The 24,867-nt window shown below is 49.2% G+C and overlaps 1 protein-coding gene across 1 annotated transcript in view; it reads right to left on the bottom strand.

Annotated features, from left to right (window-relative positions):
- Window positions 1–535: 535 nt before the first annotated feature.
- nxn (nucleoredoxin) overlaps window positions 536–24,867 on the bottom strand; it is a 93,245-nt gene continuing 68,913 nt past the window's right edge. The window contains exons 6-8 of the mRNA XM_055657622.1: window positions 21,627–21,806; window positions 17,536–17,657; window positions 536–1,530 (exon numbers count right to left, since the gene is read on the bottom strand). Of these exons, the coding sequence (XP_055513597.1) occupies window positions 1,348–1,530; window positions 17,536–17,657; window positions 21,627–21,806 (485 nt within the window). The 3' untranslated portion in view covers window positions 536–1,347. The remainder of the gene's footprint in view (window positions 1,531–17,535; window positions 17,658–21,626; window positions 21,807–24,867) is intronic.

Below are 24,867 nucleotides of genomic sequence, written 5' to 3' on the forward strand. Positions count from 1 at the left end.
GATGGGCTGAAGGGCCTATTCCTCTGCTGTACTCATCTACCGTCTGGTAGAACGTTAAGACACCTGGGCTCATTCCTGGACCTTGGGCGCTGCCTGTGTGGAGTTTGCACGTTCTCCCCGTGCCCTCGTGGGTATCCTCCACCCTAGTTTCCTCCCACATCCCAAAGGCGTGCGGGTTGGTAAATTAATTGGCCCTCTGCAAATTGCCCCCAGTGTGTAGGGAGTGGATGCAAAAGTGAAATTACGTGGAGCTAGTCTGAACGGGTGATCGCTGGTTGGCATGGCCTCGGCGGGCCGAAGGGCCTGTTTCCGTGCCGTGTCTGTAAATCAAAAAAGCTGGGTTGCCGTCAGGTGTGCCTGGGGAAGTTGAGGGAAGGGAGAGACTTGAGGGCCCTTCGTCGAAGTCTCCCCTCACCACAGTCTCCCCCAGACCGACACACTGTCTACCCGGGAGAAGTGTCGCCCTTTAAACCACTCCAGTGGAGGTCACACTATCAGCCGAACGGCAGGAAATAAACCACAGCTGCGTTCAACGTGACTGTTGCCATGTTTATTGCAATAATTTAAAACATTATAACAGGACCAGATTACATAAAAAGGGGGATATAAAAAATGAAACTACATAAAATCCAGCCTTTAATTGACCGAGTGGTTGGTATATCATCGAGGAGCGTCGAACACCGAACCGCACACCACAGGAACAGGCCCTTCGGCCCACGATGTCAGTGCCCAACATGAAGCCAAGGCCAACTCTTTCAAGGGCCGTATGTGTAGGAAGGAACTGCAGATGCCGGTTTACACCGAAGATGGACACAAAAAGCTGGAGTAACTCAGCGGAACAGGCAGCATCTGAAGAAGGGTCTCCACCTGAAACGTCAGCCATTCCCTTTCTCCAGAGATGCTGCCTGTCCCGTTGAGTTACTCCAGCATTTTGCATCTTAAAGCGGGCTGATGTTGGGTCAGCCACACTCGGACGCTGGTCTACCTTTGAGGACGCAGTTGGCGTTGGTTGGGGGAGTGGTGTGCGGGTTACTTGCTTCTGTGGCGATGACTATATCTTCCCGCTGGGGCAGAGGGGAGGCAAGTCCCATGGGCCTGCCTGGCTTGGAGCATCACGGACATCGGCGGGCAGTCGGCGCTGGTGGCAAAATGGAAGTCAAAGTACCATCTTTACACAAAGACTCGGGAAAGAAAAGTCCAGCAGACTCCAGCACGGACCACAATGTTAAAACCAGTTGAAATTCAAGAGTTAGAAAGAACGTTTCGGTTTTTTTGGGGGGGAATTGTCTTTGTTGTTGGTGTTGTTGTTAGGGATTAAATAGAACCGGAGTGTTACAAAATCCTGGGTCAGATGGGCTCGGGTTTTAGCTTCTCCTTCAGGAAGGCCCTGACAAACTCCTCCACGATGGCCGGCGTGATCTCTTCTACATCCTTCACATACTTGGCTCGCTGCGACATGTCCAGGATGGTGAGCAGTGGCGCCGACTCGGGCAGGTTGGTGAAGTCCCGCAGCGATTCCGTCATGTCGTCCTGCAGGGGGGGGGGGGGGGGGGGGGGGGGATAGGGAGAAGAGAGGTCAGCCATAAGACTCGGAGCTGTAGAGAAATACAAAGCTATGAGTTGGTGAAATCCCACAGCGATTCCCTCACAGCTTACTGCAAGAGGGGACTAGGGCAAAGTGAAACTAGGAGTTATGAGATAGGAGATTTGGCCCATCAACTCCACTCCGAACCTGCCGTTCAATGATAGAAATATGGAAACGTAGAAAATAGGTGCAGGAGTAGGCCATTTGGCCCTTCGAGCCTGCACCGCCATTCAATATGATCATGGCTGATCCTCCAACTCAGTATCCCGTACCTGCCTTCTCTCCATACCCCCTGATCCCTTTAGCCACAAGGGCCACATCTAACTCCCTCTGAACTATACTGACTGATCTATCATTCCCTGTCAACCACATTCTCCTGCCTTCTCCCCGTAACCTGTGACACCCTTACTTATCAATCTCTTTTTCTTGCAGTAAACGTTATTCCCATTATCCTGTATGTGTACATAGTGGACGGCTTGAATGTAATCGTGTGTACTCGTAACGCTGACTGGATAGAACGCAACAAAAGAAGCTTTTCACTGTACCTCAGTACCCGAGACAATAAACTATGAACCTATCAATCTCTGCTTTAAAAATACCCAATGACTTGGCCTCCACAGCTGTCTATGGCAATGAATTCCACAGAATCGCCACCCTCAGGCTAAAGGAATCCCTCCTCATCTCCATTCTAAAGGTACGTCCCTTTATTATGCGGCTGTGCCCTCTGGTCCTAGACTCTCCCACCGGAACAATCCGGAACATTCATTGTTCCTGTGCAACCTCCAGGACTCGTGCATCGAATAGTTATTTGACTGCACAAATCAGTATAAAAATACTTGGCCCAGGCACACGCTACTAAAACTGCCCATCAAAACATGTCTGCTAAATAACTAAGTGTATATTTAATTGTATGAGCAAAATTGGAACATTTTGATATTCCTGGAAAACAAAGCACTGTCTGCAAATGAAACATAGCAAATTAAACGTGCAATGTTAGCAGAATAATATCACAGGACACAGCATGGAAACAGGCCCTTCGGCCCACAGAGCCCATGCCGACCATTGATCACCTGTTCACACTAGTTCTATGTGTCGGAAGGAACTGCAGATGCTGGTTTGCACCGAAGATAGACACAAAATGCTGGAGTAACTCAGCGGGACAGGCAGCATCTCTGGAGAGCAGGAATGGGTGACGTTTCGGGTCGAGTCCCTTCTTCAGACAGTCTGAAGAAGGGTCTCAACCCGAAACGTCACCCATGCAAGGATATGGTTCAGGAAGTCGTGTTGCAGCTTTATAAAGCTGTGGTTTAAGCTGATTTTAGAGCATTGTGTCCAGTTCTGGTCGCCCCATTGCAGGAAGAGTGTGGGTGCAGAAGGGTTTTACCGGATTGCTGCCAGGATGAGAGAGGATTAGAGTTGGGCGGTGAAAAAGGGATTGGTGTCGGCCTCCTCATTCTCCACGGAGAACAGGTGCCCATGTTACAGTTGAGAAAATCACAGCGGGTAAACATCAGGTGTCTTGTGGATCTCCCAACACACCAGCAGATACAGACTCGGAGTTGGTGCTGTACACAGTGTGGGTTCAGGAATCAGTCCAAGACTGAAATTAAATGCCTGCATTCACTCCCTTGTCTGAAGGACAACGTGCTTCCAAGATGGCGTCCAACCCAGGCGACTATTTGGCGACTAGAAGGTTCTACAATAACATATTACAATGGCTCCACACTTTTACATCTCTACTCATAGAGTCATAGAATAACAGTGTGGAAACGGGCGTTCCGGCCCAACTTGCCGACACCAGCCAACATGCCCCAGCTATACCAGTCACACCTATCCCTCCAAACCGGTCCTATCCATGTACCTGTCTAACTGTTTATTAAACAGTTGAGATAGTCCCAGCCTCAACTACCTCCTGTGGGGGCTTGTTCCATACACCCAGCACCCTTTGTGTGAATAAGTTACCCCTCAGATACCTATTAAATCTTTTCCCCTTCACCTTAAACCCATGTCCTCTGTGTACTCATACAATAACATTTCTTACTTCAACTATGATCCTTCGTCATGTATCCGAACACTGTGAACGGCTCGATTATAATCATGTGTTGTCTTTCCGCTGGCTGGATAGCACGCAACGAATGCTTTTCACTCTACCCCGTTACACGTGACAATAAACTAACCTCAACTGAGGTAGAGCTCTACTTCCTCTGTGTCACGCAGCGTCTGCAGTTTCTTGTTCCTGCACAATATACACATGGTGACATCCACCCCCTTGTTTGAAGAAGGTGGGGAAGACTCTGCCTCAGCACAATGAGTGGCACGGTGGTGCAGCGGGAGAGTTTGGGATAAAGGCAGAATCATTGCCGTCTAACGCCAACTCATTCCCATTGCGTCTGCCTCCATACGGGCCGCACCCAAGTGCTGAATGGGTTCCATGTTGACAGACATCTGTAAACCGCTATTTCTCCAGAAGTTCACTATTTTGCGGCATGGTGGCCCAGCGGCAGAGTTACAGCCTTACAGCGTCAGGGTCCCGGGTTCCATCCTGACTATGGATGCTGTCTGTTACGGAGTTCGTACCTTCTCCCCGTGACCTGCATTCGTTTTCTCCAGGTGCTCTAGTTCCCTCCCACACTTCAAAGGCGTACAGGCTTGTAGGTTAATTGACTTTGGTAAAAAATTGTAAATTGTCTCTAGTGTGTGTTGGATAGTGTTAGTGTGTGGGGATCGCTGTTCCATTTCCTAGTTCTTTGACATTATAGATGTAATGGATGGAACATTTCCCAGTAATCAACATCAGATTATTATTGCAGTAAAGTTACAGCAATAACATTTGCATTTAATAAGCTGTGGCTGAGCAGTGAGGCCAGCCTCTGAACACAGGTTCTGACTACTGTCATCAGGCTACTGAATGGCCCTTTGCTAAGCCAGGTATGTAATCCCAATCTTCCAACCCACCTCATTGCTGCCCTTGCACTTTTTTAAAAAAAACTCTGCACTTTCTTTGTGACTTTAACTCTGTAACACTAGGTACCATCACAACGTTTAAGAAACAAGTGCATGGACAGGACAGGGTTAGAGGGACATGGGCCAAACGGCGGTAGGTGGGACTAGTATAGATGGGACATGTTGGTTGACGTGGGCAAGTTGGGCCGAAGGTCCTGTTTCCACGCTGTATGACTGCTATAACTATTCTGCACTCTTCTGGGCGGCCACGGTGGCACAGCGACAGAGTTGCTGCCTTACAGCGAATGCAGCGCCAGAGAGCCGAGTTCGATCCAGACTAGGGGTGCCGTCTGTGTGGAGTTTGTACGTTCTACCCTTGGCCTGCGCGGGTGTTCTCCGAGATCTTCGGTTTCCTTCCAGGAAAGCTGTTCCAGGGGTGGTGGTGGAGGGGGCAGGCGCCACAGTGGTGTTTAGGAAGCTTTTAGATAGGCACGTGGGTATGCAGGGTGTGGGGGGGATATGGGTCAGAGGTGGTCAGTTTAACAGCATTGTGTGTGTCACGGACACTGTGGGCTGCAGGCCCTGTTCCTGTGCTGCTCGATATTCTCTTGTACATCGATCCCTTCATCCAACCAATTTACTTCCATTCCTTAAACATAGAGGGCAAAAACCATTCTTCAGCCACGGCCTCACCAATCGCCTATAAACCTGCTTTCAACGCCCTACCTTTAAACTCATACTCCTTGCAGTGAAGGCCAACATTTAGCTTTCCTAATTACTTGTTGTACCTACCTGCTAAAGGGCCTGTCCCATTCAGGTGACTTGTTCGAACGACTGCCGGCGACTGTCATAGTCCCAGCAGGTCGCCGAAAAACCAGCGACCGGACCCCCCCCTCCTCCCCCCCCACGACAATGTTTCAGACAAGCTACGCCAACCCACCAGCTAGTCGACGTCGAGCTACTGACAACTGGCGACCCATTAGGACGTCCACCTACAATCACACCTACGACAACCTACGTCCACACAGGCGCCAACCAAAGTCAACCTACGTCCACCGGCGACAAGCTACGACAAGCTACGACCCTGTCGGCGACAACTGAAGACAATTCAGTCGCTGGTTGACGTGGGCAATCGCCAATGATATTCACCAACGTCAGCACCGGCGACAACCTGCGGCGAGCCAATTGTCACCGACTGTTGCTGAAAAGGTTTGAACATTTCAAAATCCAGCGGCGCCCAGAAAAACACAACAATTCTTTGGGCAACTGAGGAGTCTACTCGCAACCATACACACGATACCCTGGCGACCATGTGGCGACAGCCTGGTCGCCTAAAAAATCACCCAAGTGGGACAGGGGCGTCCTACTGTGGAGATTTAGGACTGCAACCTACATGTCCGGAGCACCTGTCCTTTATCCTGTGTCCAGCTCGTTTGTAATCATGGAGTCTTTCCGCTGATTGGACAGCACGCAACAAAAAGCTTTCCACAGTACCTCAGTGCACGCGACAATAAACTAAACTGAACTAAGCAAAGTATCTACACGAGGCGCTGCCTCAAGAATCTATCATCAATGATCCCCACCATCCCGGGCCGTGCCCTCTTCTCACTGCTACCGCTGGGCAGGACGTACAGAAGCCTGAAGTCCCACATCACCAGGTTCAGGAACAGCTACAGCTTCTTCCCCACAACCTTCAGATTCTTGCACCGACCTGCACAATCCTAATCCCACCTCGGCAACGGAACACCACAGATCACCTCGTGCACTACCACAGACTTGACCTTACATTAAGTATTCATATAATAATTAATGCATGCTCTTTTTTTGGGACTGGAAAGTATGCAAACAAAAGCTTTTCACTGCAGCTCGACGCTTGTGTCAATAATACACTAAACTAAACTAACAAATTATTATTATTGTGATTATTATTATCATAATAATATGCTGATATATCATTATATTATTGTACTAATATATATTGATATTCTTATTAATAATAAATAATATGCTGATAAAATATAACAGATATTCCTATTACTAATATAATATATTATTATTGTATTCATATATATATTGATATTCTTATTATTAATATAATATATTACCATCATATTAGTGTATTAATATATATTGATATTCCTATTATTAATATAATATATTATTATCATTATTTTATTGTATTAAAAAAATAATATTGATATTCATGTTATTCATATAATATATTCCCACCATATTATTGCATTAATATATATTGATAATCCTATTAGTAAGAAACTATGATATTATGATCATGATATTATTGTATTAATATGTATGGATATTCCTATTATTAATATTGTTTGAAGCCATCCCCGAGGGGTGGAAAGCGAGCGGAAACAAATGGGGAATGAGGGAGTTGTCCATCACTCTGACAAGTGCAGACACACACAGAGGAAGGCAGCCTCAGTCACGGGATGGGGAAACCGAGGAAACGGGCCACTGTATCAATTCCGGGCGATGCCTCGGCAATGCAGGGCAGCGGGAAGAACGCAGGGCAGAGCACGATAAAACAAGGTTGATGCTAACAATGGCCAATTAGCCCGGCGGAGGATGTATTGAATGCGCGGCAGCCTGCGGTGACTGTCACCTGCGATATCCATCAGACGTGCAGCTGGTTTGCGAGCCGGCTCTTTGTTCTGGCCGCTTGCAGCAGCAGCTTCAGATTAGGGACCAGGCAGGGTGATGGATGTGGAGTGCCAGCACCTCTCGGGCAGAGGAGGCCCTGGTCTGCCTTTCATAAGGTCACAAGGTCACAAGCAAGTGGGATGAACTCAGTTAGGTAACTTGACCGGCATGGACGAATTGGGCCAAAGGGCCACTTGCCATGCTGTAGGGTTCCAGGGCCCCATGGACTCCACTATGTTTTCCCACTGACGAACAACTCAATAACTACCCTGAAGAGCTCATAAGGTCATTAGTAATAGTAGTAGAATGAGGTCATTCGGCCCATCAACTCTACTTCTCCATTCAATCATGGCTGATCTATCTCTCCCTCCTAACCCCATTCTTTAGCCCTAGACTCTCCCACTAGAGGGAACATCCTGTCCACATCCACTCTCTCAGCTGCCTCACACGGTCCTGCAGAGCTCGTGACGGCCGTGACTTCATGACCGCGCATGACCAGAGTCCCACAGCGTGTCCTCAGTTCCCGCCTCCTCGTGGGGCCCACCATCAAACTATTTTCAAACCCCAACACCAGATGACCTGCCAGGGGGAGGTAAGGTGCCGGTTTACACCGAAGACAGACACAAAAAGCTGGAGTAACTCAGCGGGACAGGCAGCATCGCTGGAGAAAAGGAATAGGTGACGTTTCGGGTCGAGACCCATCGTCGGACAGAGAGTCAGGGGAAAGTCGTGTGGGGAAGGAACTGCAGATGCTGGTTGAAGCTGAAGACGCCACCGGCAGGAGGGAGTGAGTGGAGTTTCTAGGATCCCATCCTCACCGCACCAGTCCCCGCCACCAGCCCCATTCAGCGCAAGCTCGGCGGCAGAAGAATTAAAAGCAGTTGCTCGAAGGTCTGCTGGCTGTATTTCAAGGCCCCAACCAAACACATCTCAGCAGCTCCAGAGAATTCATCTGGGTTTCCTCCTTCCACAGCGATGTTCCCCAGACCTGTTTACCCTGAATATATTGAAACCATCCCGTTGCTCTGACAGCCCATCACTAAATTAGATTACACAGAGAGAGAGAGAGAGAGAGAGAGAGAGAGAGAGAAGAGAGCTGAGTGCAGCCACAGCTGTCACACATGGACGTAGCATGGGAAACAGCAAGTGGGAAATTACAACTGCCTACAGCAGTTCCGCAAAGTCCCTGGCTCCTCCGCACTCTCCTCATCCTCTCTCTCTCTCTCTCTCTCTCTCTCGCCTGCCTGGTCGACAGATCCCACAGCTCCCCTGGAGCCCCCTTACCCATCCGTCCCAATCTCCGAGGGGGAACCTCCACATCCCCGAGGGATGAGGCCTTCCAAAGATTCACAAGAGATTCAAAATCACGAGAAGATTACGAAGAGTGTTTGATGACACTGGGCCTGTACTCGCTGGAGTTTAGAAGGATGAGGGGTGGGACCTCATTGAAACATACCAATTAGTGCAAGGACTGGACAGAGTGGATGTGGAGAGGGTGTTTCCACTAGTGGTAGAGTCTAGGACCAGAGGGCACAGGCTCAGAATATTACGTACCTTTAGACTGGAGATGAGGAGGAATTTCTTTATACAGAGGGTGGCGAATCTGTGGAATTCATTGCCACAGATGGCTGTGGAGACCAAGTCAATAGATATTTTTGAGGCAGAGATTGATAGATTTTTGATTAGTACGGGTGTCAGGGTTTATGGGGAGAAGGCAGGAGAATGGCGTTGAGAGGGAAAGATAGATCAGCCATGATTGAATGTTGGAGTAGACGGGTAGAATGGCCTAATTCTGCTCCTATCACTTATCACATAGTTGTGGAATATGTGGAAGTTCATATTCCTCATGAACTTATGAGAATAGATTGCATGAACGCACAGAGATGTACATTTAAGGTGATAGGACTAGTAGGAACCTAAGGGGTGACTTTGTTACACAAAGGGTGGTGGGTGTATGGAACAAGCTGCCGGTGGAGGTAGGTTAGGCAGGCATTATTGCAACATTTAAGAAACATTTGGTCAGGTACATGGGTAGGACAGGTTTAGTGGGATATGGGCCAAATGCAGGTTTGTGGGACTAATGTAGATGGGGCATATTGGCCGGTGTGGGCACATTGGGCTGAAGGGCCTGTTTCCATGCTGTGTCACTCTATGACTCCAAGATACATCACAGTGGTGAATATACCGTAGGTTGCAGACTCTAGCCAAGGCCATGATGGGCTGGGGTGTCCATCAGATTGGCCATCTGGTCTTTCATCGATGTCGGGACATCTGCAATCCTTTAGTTATGGGGATCTCGAGTTCTCTGCAATAGGACAAAGCTACGGGAATCGGACAATGCTAATGTGAGCAGCACAGAGGTGCAGCGGTAGAGTTGCTGCCTAACAGCGCCAGAAACCTGGGTTCGATCCTGACTATGGATGCTGCCTGTACGGAGTTTGTACGTTCTCCCCACGACCGAGTGGGTTTTCTCCAGGTGCTCCAGTTTCCTCCCACACTCCAACGACGTGCAGGTTTGTAGGTTAATTGGCTTCTGTAAATTGTACCTGGTGTGTAGAATTGGAATTAACTGCTTTTTATTTACAGATACTGCATGGAAACAGGCCCTTCAGCCCCACAGTCTACACCGACCAGCGATCCTTGCACACTATCCTACACACACTAGGGTCAATTTACATTTATACCAAGCCAAGTTCTCAGCGAAAACCTAAAGGGCCTGTCCCACTTGGGCGTCATTTACGCAACATAATTTACACGTTACGACGCAAGACGCGCACGTGAGGCGCGCATGGTGCGCATTACGCACGCATGACGTAGGTAATGACGCACGGCGCGCGCGCCGTGCGTCACTACCTACGTCATGCGTGCGTGACGCGCAAATGACGCCCAAGTGGGACAGGCCCTTAAGTTCTCAGAGAAAACCCAAACAGGTCACTGGGAGAACGTACAAACCCACACTCATCTCGCAGCTGCCATCTGGAAGGAAGGACAGGAGGCTGAGAACAGTGACCTCCAGGTTCACCAACAGCTTCTTTCCAACAACCATCAAGCTCCTAAACAGTACCCAACACTAACCACAACACTGCTTCTGGAATGAAGATCTACGACGGGCTTTGATGTGGTCAAGAGTCAAAAGTGATTTAATTCCCATATGTCCCAGACAGAACAATGACATTCTTTTGCACTAACATCAGGGTCTGCTCTATTATAGTCTGGTGACCCAGTATTACTGATTATTAATTTATTGCATCATTAATCACCATATATTTATTTGTGCGTAAATGGGTCTGTAATGCCTCAGCGAGCAGGAATTTCATTGTCCTAGTGCGGGTACGTATGACATTAAACACGCTTGACCCTTGAAGGGCATTACATTGGGATTAGACACTCCGTGCACGCATATGTAGACATTAAGAGTTGCTAGCATTCATTGGGGCCTTCGAACCTGCTATGGAACAATATTAATATTGTTATTATTATTGTTATTTTATGCATTATTATTATTATATATATTATTATACATATCATATAATAGTCATGGAGTGATACAGTGTGGAAACAGGCCCTTCGACCCAATTTGCCCACACAGGCCAACATGTCCCAGCTACACTAGTCCCAACTTCCCACGTTTGCTCCAAACCCGTCCCATCCAAAATAATAACAATAATAACAACAATATGATAAAAAAATAATTAGTATCATTGTGTTATTATATTATTGTTATGTTAATTTTGCACTTTTATCCATTTTAATTAATATTTAATGACTATTATTATTGCACTAATAATAATATATATTTTAATTATTGGTGTTTTTATTAACAATAATGATAAAAATTATTATTATTATTAGTGTACTAATAATAGTGATTAAATATTAATTAAAATGAATACAAATTAGTGCAACATTATTATTAGTATTACAATAATAATATTAATAACTTATGAAAATAATAAAATTATTGTGGCTGATCATTCATGTTGTACCTTCTCATCCCCCGTGGCCCAACTCAACCAAGATGTTCCTTCTCGACACTTTACCCAACTTCTTGAATGTATTTAATGATTTAACTTTGACTTATTTCTGCAGTAAACACTTCCACAGGTTTGCTACTCTCATAGAGAAGAACCTCCTCCTCACCTCAGTCCCCCACGTTCAAACAGCAATGCCAACAAATTGAGTCTCTCCTCGTATAACAAGCCTCATTGTCCCCACCTCATTGCCACAGGCAGCTGTGGAGACCAAGGCAATAGATATTTTTAAGGCGGAGATTGACAGGTTCTTGATTAGTACGGGTGTCAGGGGTTATGGGGAGCAGGCAGGAGAATGGGGTTAGGAGGGAGAGATAGATCAGCCATGATTGAATGGCGGTGTAGACTTGATGGGCCGAATGGATTAATTCTACTCCTAGATCTTATGAACTTCTAAAGGGGACCAAGATGGGACACAGTGCTTCAGGTGTGCTCTCACCAAGACCCTGCACAATTGCAGCAAGGCAACCATGTTCCCATTCTCAAAATCTCTCACTGTGGAGGCCAACACACCATTCACCTTGCTGACTGCCCGCTGCAACGCCCAGATTACCCTCAGTGACTGATGCACCAGCATGCCTCTAGTGTTGTTGGCCATTACCCGATCTATCACTGCTTCTGGCTACCAAAGTGCTATTGGTATTAGAGAGTCATACAGCACAGACACAAGCTCTTCGATCCAACTGGCCATCTAAGCTGGTCCCATTTGATTGTGTTTGCCCCATATCCCCCTAAACCTTTCCATGTTTTGGTTAGAAGCTGTTATCATATCTGCTTCAACTACCTCCTCTGGCAGCTCGTTCCATACACCCACCACCCTCAGAATGAAAAGGTTGCCCCTCAGGTTCCTATTGCATCTTTTCCCTCTCATCTAAAGCCCATGTCCTCTGGTTCTTGATTCCCCTTCTCTTGGAAAACGAGCAGCACTGCGGTGCAGCGGTAGAGTTGCTGCCTTGCAGCGCCAAGGACCCGAGTGTGATCCTGCCTATGGGTGCTGTCTGTACGGGGTTTGTACATTCTCCCAGTGAACGCGTGGGTTTTCTCCAGGTGACCCAGTTTCCTCCTACACGCCAAAGACCTACAGGCTTGTAGATTATTTGGCTTTGGTAAAATTGTCAAGTCAAGTCAAGTCAAGTTTATTTGTCACATACACATACGAGATGTGCAGTGAAATGAAAGTGGCAATGCTCGCGGACTTTTGTGCAAAAAGCAAACAACGAAACAAATTATAAACACAATCATAACACACATATTCTTTTACATAATAAATAATGGAAGGAAAAACATTCATTAGAGAGTTAGTCCCTGATGAGATAGGCGTTTACAGTCCGAATGGCCTCTGGGAAGAAACTCCTTCTCAACCTCTCCGTTCTCACCGCGTGGCAACGGAGGTGTTTGCCTGACCGTAGCAGCTGGAACAGTCCGTTGCAGGGGTGGAAGGGGCCTCCCATGTAAATTGTACCCCATCGTGTGTAGGATCGTGCGGGAGTATGGGGTGATCACTGGTTGGTGCGGACTGGGTCACAGGGAGAAAATACAAATTCTGTACAGGCAGTACCCATAGTCAGGATGGAACCCGGGTCTCTGGCGCTGTAAGGCTGCAACTCTACCGTCCCCTAGTATCCTCTCTCAATCCAAGGAACCCTGCTTGGGTTTACGGAGGAGATATCCTCCGCTATCTTCTGACTTCCCATTTGATGCTGGTATCTGACATTCAGCACAGGATCTGCTTCTAGTTAGTGGTGAACATGCTCTCATGTTAAGGGAATGCTTCTAATTAACGCTCAAAGCTTCCAGGCCCTGTCTGTGCAGCAGGGGAGGCGTAAAATAGATACGTGTGCCTGGCAAATGTCACTCGTCCCAGATGCACTGCCCGCTCCGGACCGCCCTTAATGCTCGTCAGATGTAGGACTGACAAACACAGTCGTTCATAAACCACAGGAGCAGAATCCAGTCTGCTTCTCCATTCAATCATGGCTGATCTTAGCTTAGTTAAGTTTAGTTTAGTTTAGAGATACAGCGTGGAAACAGGCCCTTCGATCCCTGTACACTAACATTCTTCTACACACTAGGGAGTCTGCTCTTGCCCGGAGGACTTCGTTTTTAGTTTTAGTTTAGAGATACAGCATGGAAAAAGGCCCTTGGGCCCACTGAGTCCACACGGACCAGCAGTCCCCGCACACTAACACTATCCTACCCACACCAGGGACAATTTGAATGTTTTACCAAAGCCAATAAACCTGTTTGTCTTTGGAGTGTGGAGGGAAACCGGAGCATCCGGAGAAAACGCATGCAGGTCACGGAGATAATGTACAAACTCCATACAGACAGCGCCCGTGGTCAGGGTTGAACCCGGGTCTCTGGTGCTGTAAGGCAGCAACTCTACAGCTGCGCCACCGTGCCACACCCGCTGCGCCACCTTGCCGATCTATTTTCCCTCTCAACCCCATTCTCCTGCCTTCGCCCCGTAACCTTTGATGCTCTTACTGATCAAGAACCTATCAATCTTCACATAAAAATTCCCAATGTCTTGGCCTCCACCGCCATCTGTGGCAACAGATTCCACAGATTCACCACCCTCTGACTAAAGACATTCCTCCTCATCAACATTCTTAAAGTAGACTTTAGACATAGAACGTTGACACAAACAATTCGGCCCTCTAGTCCACACCGACCAGCGATCACCCCGTACACTCACACAGTCCCACACACTAGGGGTCATTTATAATTTTACCAAAGTCAATTAACCTACAAACCTGCACGTCTTTGGAGTGTGGGAGGAAACCGGAGCACCCGGAGAAAACCCACTCGGTCACAGAAAGAACGTACAAACTCCATACAGACAGTACTGGTGGGATCGAACCTGTGTCTCTGGCGCTGTAAGGCAGCAACTCTACCGCTGCACCTATCGTGCCATACGTCCTTTTATGCTGTGACTGTGCCCCACCCTCCCAGTTGCCTGGATATTGCTTGTGCATCTGATCAACACTTCGCACTCCCAGTGACCACTGAGCGAGTCAAATGCTTATGTCCCCCCGACCCCGACACGCAACTCTCAATGACCAAGCCGCAGTGGTACCCACAGTAGACAGCGCAACATGAAGCTCCTTCCTTCTCTTTCATCTGGCAGCCATACGTTGACCCTGGTGAATCCTGGCTCCCACACCCTGCTAATTAGTGGCGGACTGCAGCCAGATGCGGCCCATTGGAACAGGAAGGTGATTCTGTCCACCCCCCCCCCCCAAATATCAGCGTGGACCCGCTGGGATCTCAACACCAAGACACGCACCAATCTGTCTCAGGATCATAGAGTGACACAGCGTGGAAACAGGCCCTTCAGCCCAGCTGAGGCGCTACAAGCTGCTGGTCAGGCCGCATTTGGAATATTGTGAGCAGATTTGGGCCCCATATTTGAGGAATGATGTGCTGGCTCCGGAGAGGGTCCAGAGGAGGTTCATAAGAATTATTCCAGGAATGAGTGGTTTAACATACGATGAGCGTTTGATGGCACTGGGCCGATACTAGCTGGAGTTTAGAAGGTTGAGGGGGGGGACCTTTTTGAAACTTACAGCATAATGAAAGGCATAGATAGAGTGGATGTGGAGAGGATGTTTCCACTGGTGGGAGAGTCTAGGGCCAGAGGCCATCTCTCAGAACTAAAGGGTGAGAAAGGAGATGAGGAGGAATTTCTTTAGTCAGAGGGTAGTTAATCTGTGGAACTCATTGCCACAGAGGTCTGTGGAGGACAAGTAAGTGGATATTTTTAAGACAGAGATGGACGAATTCTTGATTAGAACGGGTGTCGAGGGAGAAGGCAGAAAAATGGGATTAGGAGGCAGAGATCAGCCATGATTGAATGGCAGAGTAGACTCGATGGGCCGAATGGTCTAATTCTACTCCTATAACTGGTGAACTTGCCCACATCGACCAACATATCCCATCTACACTAGTCCCACCTGCCTGCGTTTGGCCCATATCCCTCTAAACCTGTCCTATCCAAGTACCCGTGCTCATTGGTCAGGGCATTGAGTATAAGAGTCAGGAAGTCACAATGCAGCTTTATATATCACTTTGGTGAGGCCGCATTTGGAGTATTGCGTGCAGTTCTGGTCACCCCCATTACAGGAAGGATGTGGAGGCTTTGGAGAGGGTGCAGAGGAGGTTTACCAGAATGATGCTGTGATTAGAGGGTTTTAGCTCCAAGGAGAGGCATGACCAGGGTTGCCAACTGTCCCGTATTAGCCGGGACATCCCGTATATTGGGCTAAATTGGTTTGTCCTATATGGGACCTCCCTTGTCCTGTATTTGACCGCTACCACTCGGGTCGAGGGGGCTGTCGGGTCGGAGCGCCACTTCCGGCCCCACCTCACCTGTCCCGACATAGTGCATCCCATGGAGTGCAGCAGTTGGCCCCGTCGGTCGGCAGCCCGGCCAGCTGTCCGACCTACGAACCTTAGCTTAACCCCCGACACCACTACCCCCCCTTCTCATGGCCGATCATCGGTTCATGAGTTGGAAGGGGGTGCTGGACTTTGCGCGCGTCGTGGCTCGGCCCGGGCCAAAACTCCTCAGCTGGCCCGCCGGCTGGGCTTTGTGTGTAGTCCAGTACCCGGGCCAACTCATCGTTCACCCAGCCACGGACGAGTGGGTCAACGAATTGCCGTCGGGAATTTGTCCCGTATTTTGACCTTTTGTCCCTCATTTGGGAGTGAGATAGATGGCAACCCTCGGCAGGACAGACTTGAATTGTTTTCTCTAGAACGCCAGAGGTTGAAGGGAGGCCTGATAGAAATATAAGATGCGGAGTGGCAGAGATAGAGGATACAGTCAGATCCTCCTTTGCCCCGGTTGTAAATATCAAACACTAGAGGGCGTAGCTTTAAGTTGAGAGGGGCAAAGTTGAAAGGAGATGTGCTGGCCAAATGTTTTAGACAGAGGGTGGTGGGTGCCTGGATCGCACTGTGGTGGTGGATGCAGACACAATAGTGGCATTGAAGAGACTTTTAGATAGGCGCATGGATATGCAGGGAATGGAGGGATATGGATCACGTGCAGGCAGATAAGAGTTGGCCTTGGCATCATGTTGGGCATGGACATTGCAGAACAAACATCATAACATAGTAATCTGGATCATTTTGCTCCAGATCTCAGCATCTACAACTACTTTAGCCTAGTTTTAGTTCAGATACAGTGTGGAAATTGTCCCTTCGGCCCACTGAATCAGCGCAGACCAGCGATCCCCGCACACTATCGCTATCCCACACACACTAGAGACAATTTACAATTATACCAAGCCAATTAGCCTACAAACCTGCACGTGTTTGGAGTGTGGGAGGAAACCGGAGCACCTGGAGAAAACCCATGCGGGTCACAGGGAGAACGTGCAAACTCCGTACAGACAGCACCCGTGGTCAGGATCGAACCCGGGTCTCTGGCGCTGTGAGGCAGTAACTGTGGCCCATGTGTGTCTTTATAACTTTATAATTCTTTTAAAATGTTCCTTCACTTTCTGGGAAAGGCTGAAGGTTTGTAAAAGTCAGAAGCTTCACAAACATGAGGTTAAACGTCTGCCCTGATGACTAGGCCCAGACGGCAGTGGTGAACAGGCCGAGCCTCACTCCGTGAAGACGGATGGCTGGAGGCTGAGGAAGGGGAGCAGCTGGCTGCCAGCAGGAACCACAAGACAACTGCATTATTAGTGGGTATAAAATACCTTTAACAAGTAGCAAACGTGTCGGGGCTGCCTCCCCCTCCACAAGCACATGTGCCCAGAGGCTCCTGAAAATTACTGCCATTAATGAAAAGTCAGCGTTACTTCTCCACAGCTTTTTTACTGGGCTGGTTTTCATCTCAGCTGTAAGCTCAGTTCAGTTTAGTTAAGAGACACAGCGCGGAAACAGGGCCCTCTGAGTCCGTGCCGACCAGCGATCCCCGCACATTAACACTATCCTACACACACTGGAGACAATTTACATTTTACAATTTTACTGAAGCCAATTAGCGTAAAACCTGCACGTCTTTGGAGTGTGGGAGGAGGCCGGAGCACCCGGAGAAAACCCACGCGGTCACAGGTAAAATGTACAAACTCCGCGCAGATAGCACCCGTAGTCAGGATCAAACGCCGGGTGTCTGGCGCTGTGCGGCAGCAACTCTAGCAGAACTCGCCCCCAGTTCTTGAAGTTCACCCTAGCGACAAGGCCTTACAAACTGTTCCACGGGTGCGGGGCGATTGGAATTGTTGGTTGGGTGCGGAGAGACGAGGGAACAACACAATGCCTAAAGTATGTTTGTGGAGCGGGTCTCCTCCCTACCTCCCCCGCGACAAAGAACAACAGCGGCGCATCCTCCTCCTTCGCCTTGTACTCCGAGAGGATCTTCTCCGCGATGGGTTGAATCAACTGCTTTGCCGGCTCCAGTTCCTCCTCTTCTGAGTCTACAGGAAAAGTTAAAAACACGGATGGGTCAGTGGAAGGCAGAAGTCAAACTCTGTGGGAGCTGGAAGTGGAGAATAGAACAGTACAGCACAGGAACAGGCCCTTCGGCCCATAACCTCCGTGCTGCACAGGATGTGTAGGAAGGAACTGCAGGTGCTGGTTCCAACCAAAGATGGACACAAAATGCTGGAGTAACTCAGCGGGGGCAGGCAGCATCTCTAGAGAGAAGGAGTGGGTGACGTTTTGGGCCGAGACTCTTCTTCAGACTGATGTCAGGGGGGGAGGGGGAGAGATAAGGAAGTGTGAGGTGTGAAAATTAGAGCAAAGGGAATGAAGATCAAGGAAAATGTAGAATAGGTCATTGTTAGTTGGGAGAAGGTGACAACAAAGAAAACAGAGATAAAATGTAGTCGGAGACAGTAAGACTAGTCAGAGAACTGGGGAGGGGGGAGGGATGGAGAGAGAGAGAAAGTGTTAAACACCACTATCGTATCTGCCTTCACCATCTGCTCTGTTCCACAAGTGCCGGATCCCCAACATTCAGGTACATGTGTAAAAAGTGACAGACTTATTTTGAAAGGGAGAGGTAGAGTAAGATGGGACATAGGGAGAGGCTGAGTAGGCTGGGACTCTATCCATTGGAGGGCAGCAGGATGAGGGGTGATCTTATAGAGGTGTACAAAATCATGATCGGGTGGATGCTCAGAGTCTCTTGCCCAGAGTATGCGAGCTGAGGACCAGACGACATGGGTTTAAGGTGAAGGGGAAAAGATTTAATAGGAATCTGAGGGGTAACTTTTTCACACAAAGGGTGGTGGGTGTATGGAACGAGCTGCCAGAGGAGGTAGTTGAGGCTGGGACTATCCCAACATTTAAGAAACAGTTAGACAGGTACATGGATAGGACAGGTTTGGAGGGATATGGACCAAACATAGGCAGGTGGGACTAGTGTAGCTGGGACATGTTGGCCGGTGTGGGCAAGTTGGGCCAAAGGGCCTGTTTCCACACTGTATCTTTCTATGGCTCTAAATGAATTAATTCTCCCCACTGCCCAAACTCCTGCCTCTGGATCGCTGGCCCACAATTTCAGCCGCTCGCTCGCTAACTTAACACAAGAAACACCCCCACCCTCACCTGTATCCACCTATCGCTCGCTCTGCTTTGCCCTGCCCTCACCTCTCTTCCATCAGCGCCCTCCCCCCCCCACCACAATCAGTCTAAAGAAGGGTCCCGACCAAAAACGTCACCTAATGTCCAAAGATTGGAATATTTTAGAAGGATATTGAACCACATGCACGGATTACCAGATGGGGCATGCACGTGGATTACAGGATGGGGCCAGAGGGCCATTTTCAGAGGTCAGCATGGGGTCAGGGGGCAGGGGGCCAGGGGTTGGGTCAGGGGGGGCCAGGGGGCAGGGGGCCAGGGGGTCCAGGGGGTTCAGGGGGGGGGGCAGGGGGGGGCCAGGGGGCCAGAGGGGGCAGGGGCCAGGGGGTCAGGGGAGGGCAGGGGGCCAGGGGGGGGCCAGAGGGCCAGGGGGTCAGAGGGCCAGGGGGGGGCCAGGGGGAGGGCCAGGGGGTCAGGGGGTCAGGGTTCATGCTGTATGACTCTATGACCCGTCTGGAAATTGCGTTTGAGTTTGAGTTTAGTTTCTTGTCACGTGGACCGAGGTACAGTGAAAAGCTTTTGTTGCGTGCTAACCAGTCGGCGGACATACAACACATGATTACAAGCGAGCCATCTACAGTGTACAGATATATGATAAAGGGAATAATGTGAATAGCGTTTAGTGCACGATAAAACCGGCAAAATCCGATCAAAGATAGTCCGAGGGTCATCAACGAGGTGGCCAGTAGTTCAGCACTGCTCTCTGGCTGCCTGATAACAGCTGGGAAGAAACCGCCCCTGAATCTGGAGGTGTGCGTTTTCACACTTCGATACCTTTTGCCTGCTGGGAGAGGGGAGAAGAGGAAGAGGGGAGAAGAGGGAGTGCCCAGGGTGCGTCTCGTCCTTGATTATGCCGCTGGCCTTGCCGAGGCAGCGTGAGGTGTAGATGGAGTCAATGGAAGGGAGGTTGGTTTGTGTGTGTGATGGTCTGGGCTGCGTCCACAATTCTCTGCAATTTCTTGCGGTCTTGGACGGAGCTGTTCCCAAACCGAGCCGTGATGCATCCCGATAAAATGCTTTCTACGGCGCATCTGTAGACGTTGGTGAGAGTTGTCGGGAACGTGCCTTCTGAGGAAGTAGAGGCTTCTAAGGAGGTAGAGGAGATGGTTGGGCGATGTGGGACTGTGAGGAATGCCTCATTAAACGTCTGTTAACACCACACGTGGCAAGCAGCTGACCAGCAATGAATGGGTTATGGGAGATTTAGCGTGAGCCTGGTAAAGGCCTTCAGAGGATTTGGGGGGGGGGGGGGGGGGGGGGGGGGGGGGGGGGGGGGGGGGAGGGGGGGGGGGGAGGCAGGGGCTGGGCTGGGGGGGGGGGGAGAAAAGCCCTGGGTAAGGAAGTAATAAATCCACTGGCAGGATAATGTAACTGAGGAAGTAAACCACTCAGTGGAGTTAGAGGGGACAGTAAAGGTTTGTGAGGGCAATAACTAGGGCAGTAAAACAATTAGAGATTAGCAGAAGGCTGGTGACCTCTGCTGGGCATCATGCTTGTTATTCCGTTTAAGAAGGAACTGCAGATGCTGGAAAATCGATGGTAGTCAAAAATTCTGGAGAAACTCAGCGGGTGCAGCAGCATCTGTGGAGCGAAGGAAATAGGCAACGTTTTGGGCCGAAACCCTTCTTCAGACTGATCACGCTAGTTATTCTGCTGTGTGTCGGGGGCATTGGACTGTGGGGGTCAGGCACAATGGTGTATGGATGGGTGTGAACTCTACACTGTAGCAATTGAACGGGAATTGTCAGTGTGTGGGCTCGGTGACTCAGGAAACAGGCCCTTCGGCTGACCGAGTCCGCGCCGACCAGCGATCGCCGTACAGTGACACTATCCTGCACACACTGGGGACAATTGACATTTTTTTTCTACCTGCACGGCAGCAACTCTACCGCTGCGACACTGTGCTGCTTCTATTAATAGTACGTGCACCACTGCTCAACTCTTCTCATAATTACCAGGCAGCCACGCCCAGGAGGGAGTTTCGGTTGGGAAAAGATATATGTCATGGTTGACATATCGAGTGACACAAACAAGGTGATAAACTGTTTGCTTTGGAACAGTGAAGGTGACCCAACCTCTGAATGAATGCTGTGTTTTAACATGTTGGGGGGTTGTTGATCAGTGCACAGATAATGCATGAACGCACACACACACACACACACCCACACACACCCACATAGACATAAATACACACATGCACTTATGGAGATGTGCGCGCGCACACACATACCAACACACACAGACACACTCACACGCACACACACATACCAACACACACAGACACACTCACACGCACACACACATACCAACACACACAGACACACTCATACGCACACACACATACCAACACACACACACACTCATATATACTGATGACTCACTCATGTAGACTAATACACACAACAATATAGAAGCTGTCACACATGCTCACACTCACACATATGCACGTTATACACACATGTACCATACATGCAGTGACAATTTATTACACATACAGATAGTTTGCATATATATACTGTATGCACGTACACACATGCAGACTTTATGCAAGTACTTAAGAAAGGTGCACACACACAACACGAACAATGTGTCATAGATGCAGAGACACATGCATGCACATACACAAATGCACACGCGCGCACACCCATGCACGTGCACTCACTCGTGCATTCGCACACATACGCTTACGCATGCACACACATGCACACACACACTCACTCATGCACAGGCACACTCATGTGCGCACACACACACTTGCTCACAAGGCAGAGAGTGGGAGATTCGGGACGAGCACTTCATACCCACAAACAGAACCAGGCAGGGCCCCTCATTCAGCTGCATGGCGGTGGACTCTGTGAGTTCTAACACCGGTTTGGGATGCCAGGGAAACTCTTTGCAGTCCATGTCGTTGAGTACAGCTGCCCTCCCCTGCCGAGTGATGATCCGGCCCTCCTGGTCCAGGATGATGAGGGTTGGAATCCCTGCAGTGAAGACAAAACATCAGGGATTACCGCCTCCCCTCAGCAGCTTCAGTTCCAGTAAATCAAATTCACAGACTTTACCCCAGGGTGGGTCTCCATTAATTGTCTCCATATCTACGACCCAGAGCTGTGTAACCCTAGCATAGGACAGTACAGCACAGGAACAGGCCCTTCGGTCCACAATGTCTGTGCTGAACATGGTGCCATGTTAAACTAATCTCCGCTGTCAGCTCATGATCCATATCCCTCCACTCCCTGCATATCCACCTGCCTATCTAAAAGCCTCTTTAATGCCACTATCATATCTGCTTCCACCACCACCCCCGGCAATAGGTTCTCAACCCCCATCGCCCACTATTAAACGCACCTGGTGCTGCGCACCTTCTGTAGGTTAGTTTAATTTAGAGATACAGCGCAGAAACAGGCCCTTCGGACCACCGAATCCGCACCGACCAGCGATCCCCGCACACTAACACACAAGGGACAATTTACACTTATACCAAATCAATTTGCCTACAAACCTGCACCTCTTTGGAGTGTGGGGGGAAACCGGAGCTTGCTGGAGAAAACCCACGCAGGTCTTGGGGAGAAGGTACAAACTCTGTACAGACAGCACCCATAGTCAGGATGGAACCCTGTGAGGCAGCAACTCTACCGCTGCGCCACCGTGCCACCCTATGCTCTCCATGAGTTTCCTCCTTACAGTTTCATATTGAACTTTGGTGAATTAACCTCGGCTCAAGTCCCTTGTACATAATTAAAAGCATTTGGACTGAGCGGCCCTGATGGATGAAGGTTTATTACAGGGATGCTTCTGCCCATAGTAAACGGGGACTCGTCTGAAACATTGCAAGCACTTTGGCAAAAAAAACATATATTATTGAAAACACTGACGATGAGCAAGACCATGTTTCAACCTCATCAATTAAATCACTGGTGTAAACAGTTGCCTGTATGGGTGCGGTGTTGTGCTCTGTGACAGGACTCTGTGTGTGATGTTACAGAGTCCCCCCCAACGCCACCAGACAAAGCCAGCCAGTCAGGGACAGGCGTGTGGGAAGGAACTGCAAACGCTGGTTTACACCGAAGGTAGACAACAAAATGCTGGAGTAACTCAGCGGGACAGGCAGCATCTCTGGAGAGAAGGAATGGGTGACGTTTCGGGTCGAGACCCTTCCTCAGAACCTTCAGCAGTCTGAAGAAGGACCTCGACCCAAAACGTCACCTGTTGCTTCTCTCCAGAGATGCTGCTTGTTCCCGCTGAGTTACTCCAGCATTTGGTGTCTATCGACTGTAAGGCAGCAACTCCACCAAGGTCAGGTGCTGGGAAGCTGAAGTCTAAGGAGAGAGTGGGGACATTGGTGCAAACACTCAGCAGGCCAGGCAGTGTCCGTGGAGGGAGAGACGGGGTGAATGAGAGAGCAGGCGTGTTTTAAGTTGCAGAGAGGCGAGGGGTTGGACAGTCACAGGACAGTCTGTGTGTCAGGTGGAGATGGCCACAGAGTCTGGGCTACTTGATCAGTTCAGTGCTGACTGGTTAGTCGTTGGCTAAAGATACAGAGAGAGGCACAGAGATAGAGATAGAGACAGAGAGATATGGTGAAAGAGAGAGGGGGAAGAGAGAGAGGAGAGCCAGAGAGACGGAGTGAGTAAGAGAAAGAGAGAGAGGGAGTGCGAGAGAGAACGACAGATAGAGAGAGGGAAAGAGAGGGAGGGAGAGAGGGAGATAAAGGTGTAGAGAGATAGAGAGACAGAACAGAGGGAGTAACAGTGAGAGAGAGAGAGAGAGAGAGAGAGAGGCAGGGGGAGAAAGGGAGGGATGGAGGGGGGAGAGAGAGAGAGATGAGAGAGAGACTAGTCAAAGAAAAGACAAAATATGAATACAATCAAAACTAGACACAGTTACTCCAGCATTTTGTGTCAATTTTCACTGTAAACCAGCATCTGCAGTTCCTTCCAACACATGAATAAATCTAGTCATCCACGGTGCGCAGATAAAGGATACAACATTTAGTACATGTAACATCTAAGTCTGATAAAGTCCAAGTGAAGATTGTTCAAAGATCTAGATCTAGTAAAATGGTAGGTGGGACTGCACGCTAGCTGATTAGGGGGCTATTCAGTTGCCAGAAACAGCTGGGAAGAAACCATTCCCCATGGCCTGCTAGTGACGGCCTTCAAAATATCAATTTTGCATGGGGAGATATTGGGACATGTAGACACAAAGAACTGCAGATGCTGGTTTACAAAAAAAAAGGCACAAAGTGCTGGAGTAATTCAGCAGGTCAGACAGCATCTTTGGGCTGGCGACATTTCAGGTCAGGACTCTTCTTCAGGCTGATTATAGCAGCGGGGAGAAAGGTGGAAGAGAGGTGGCGGAAAGGACAAAGCCTGGAAAGTGATAGGTGGATACAGGTGAAGGAGAGGGGGGGGTGTGGCACAGGCCACTAAGGAGGGTGGAGGGGTGGGGTGGCCATTATGGGTTTCAACCTCCCTTGGTCATCTGCTGCCGGCCCTGATTTGTTCTGGCCTTTTTCCTACCTCTAGTTTCCCCCCCCCCCCCCCCGACATTCAGTCAGATGAAGGATTCCAACCCAAAACGTCACCCACCCTTTTGCTCCAGAAATGCTGCCTGACCCTCTGGGTTACTCCAGCACGTTGTGTGTCTATGATGAGAGATCTTGTTCAGTTCACCAACCTCTCTCCGAAGGCAAGGAAAACATAGGCTGCATGTCCCTCCCTTCCTCCTGCATAGTTTAATATTTCTGCAGAATTAGTCCAAACATGGGCAGTCACCCTCAGCACTGAGAGAGCTGACACATTTTTTTCCTCTGAGATATTGTTTCGTTTTTAGTTTGGGAGAGACAATGCGGAAACAGGCCCTTTGGCCCACAGAGTCTGCGCCGACCAGCGATCCCCGCACATTAACACAATTCTACACACACTAGGGACAATTTACACAATTAACACCAAGCCAATGAACCTACAAACCTGCACGTCTTTGGAGTGTGGGAGTAAACCGAAGATCTCGGAGAAAACCCGCGCGGTAACGGGGAGAACG

This window comes from Leucoraja erinacea, chromosome 28, assembly GCF_028641065.1.
Source record: "Leucoraja erinacea ecotype New England chromosome 28, Leri_hhj_1, whole genome shotgun sequence".
In the NCBI taxonomy this organism is placed as follows: domain Eukaryota; kingdom Metazoa; phylum Chordata; class Chondrichthyes; order Rajiformes; family Rajidae; genus Leucoraja; species Leucoraja erinaceus.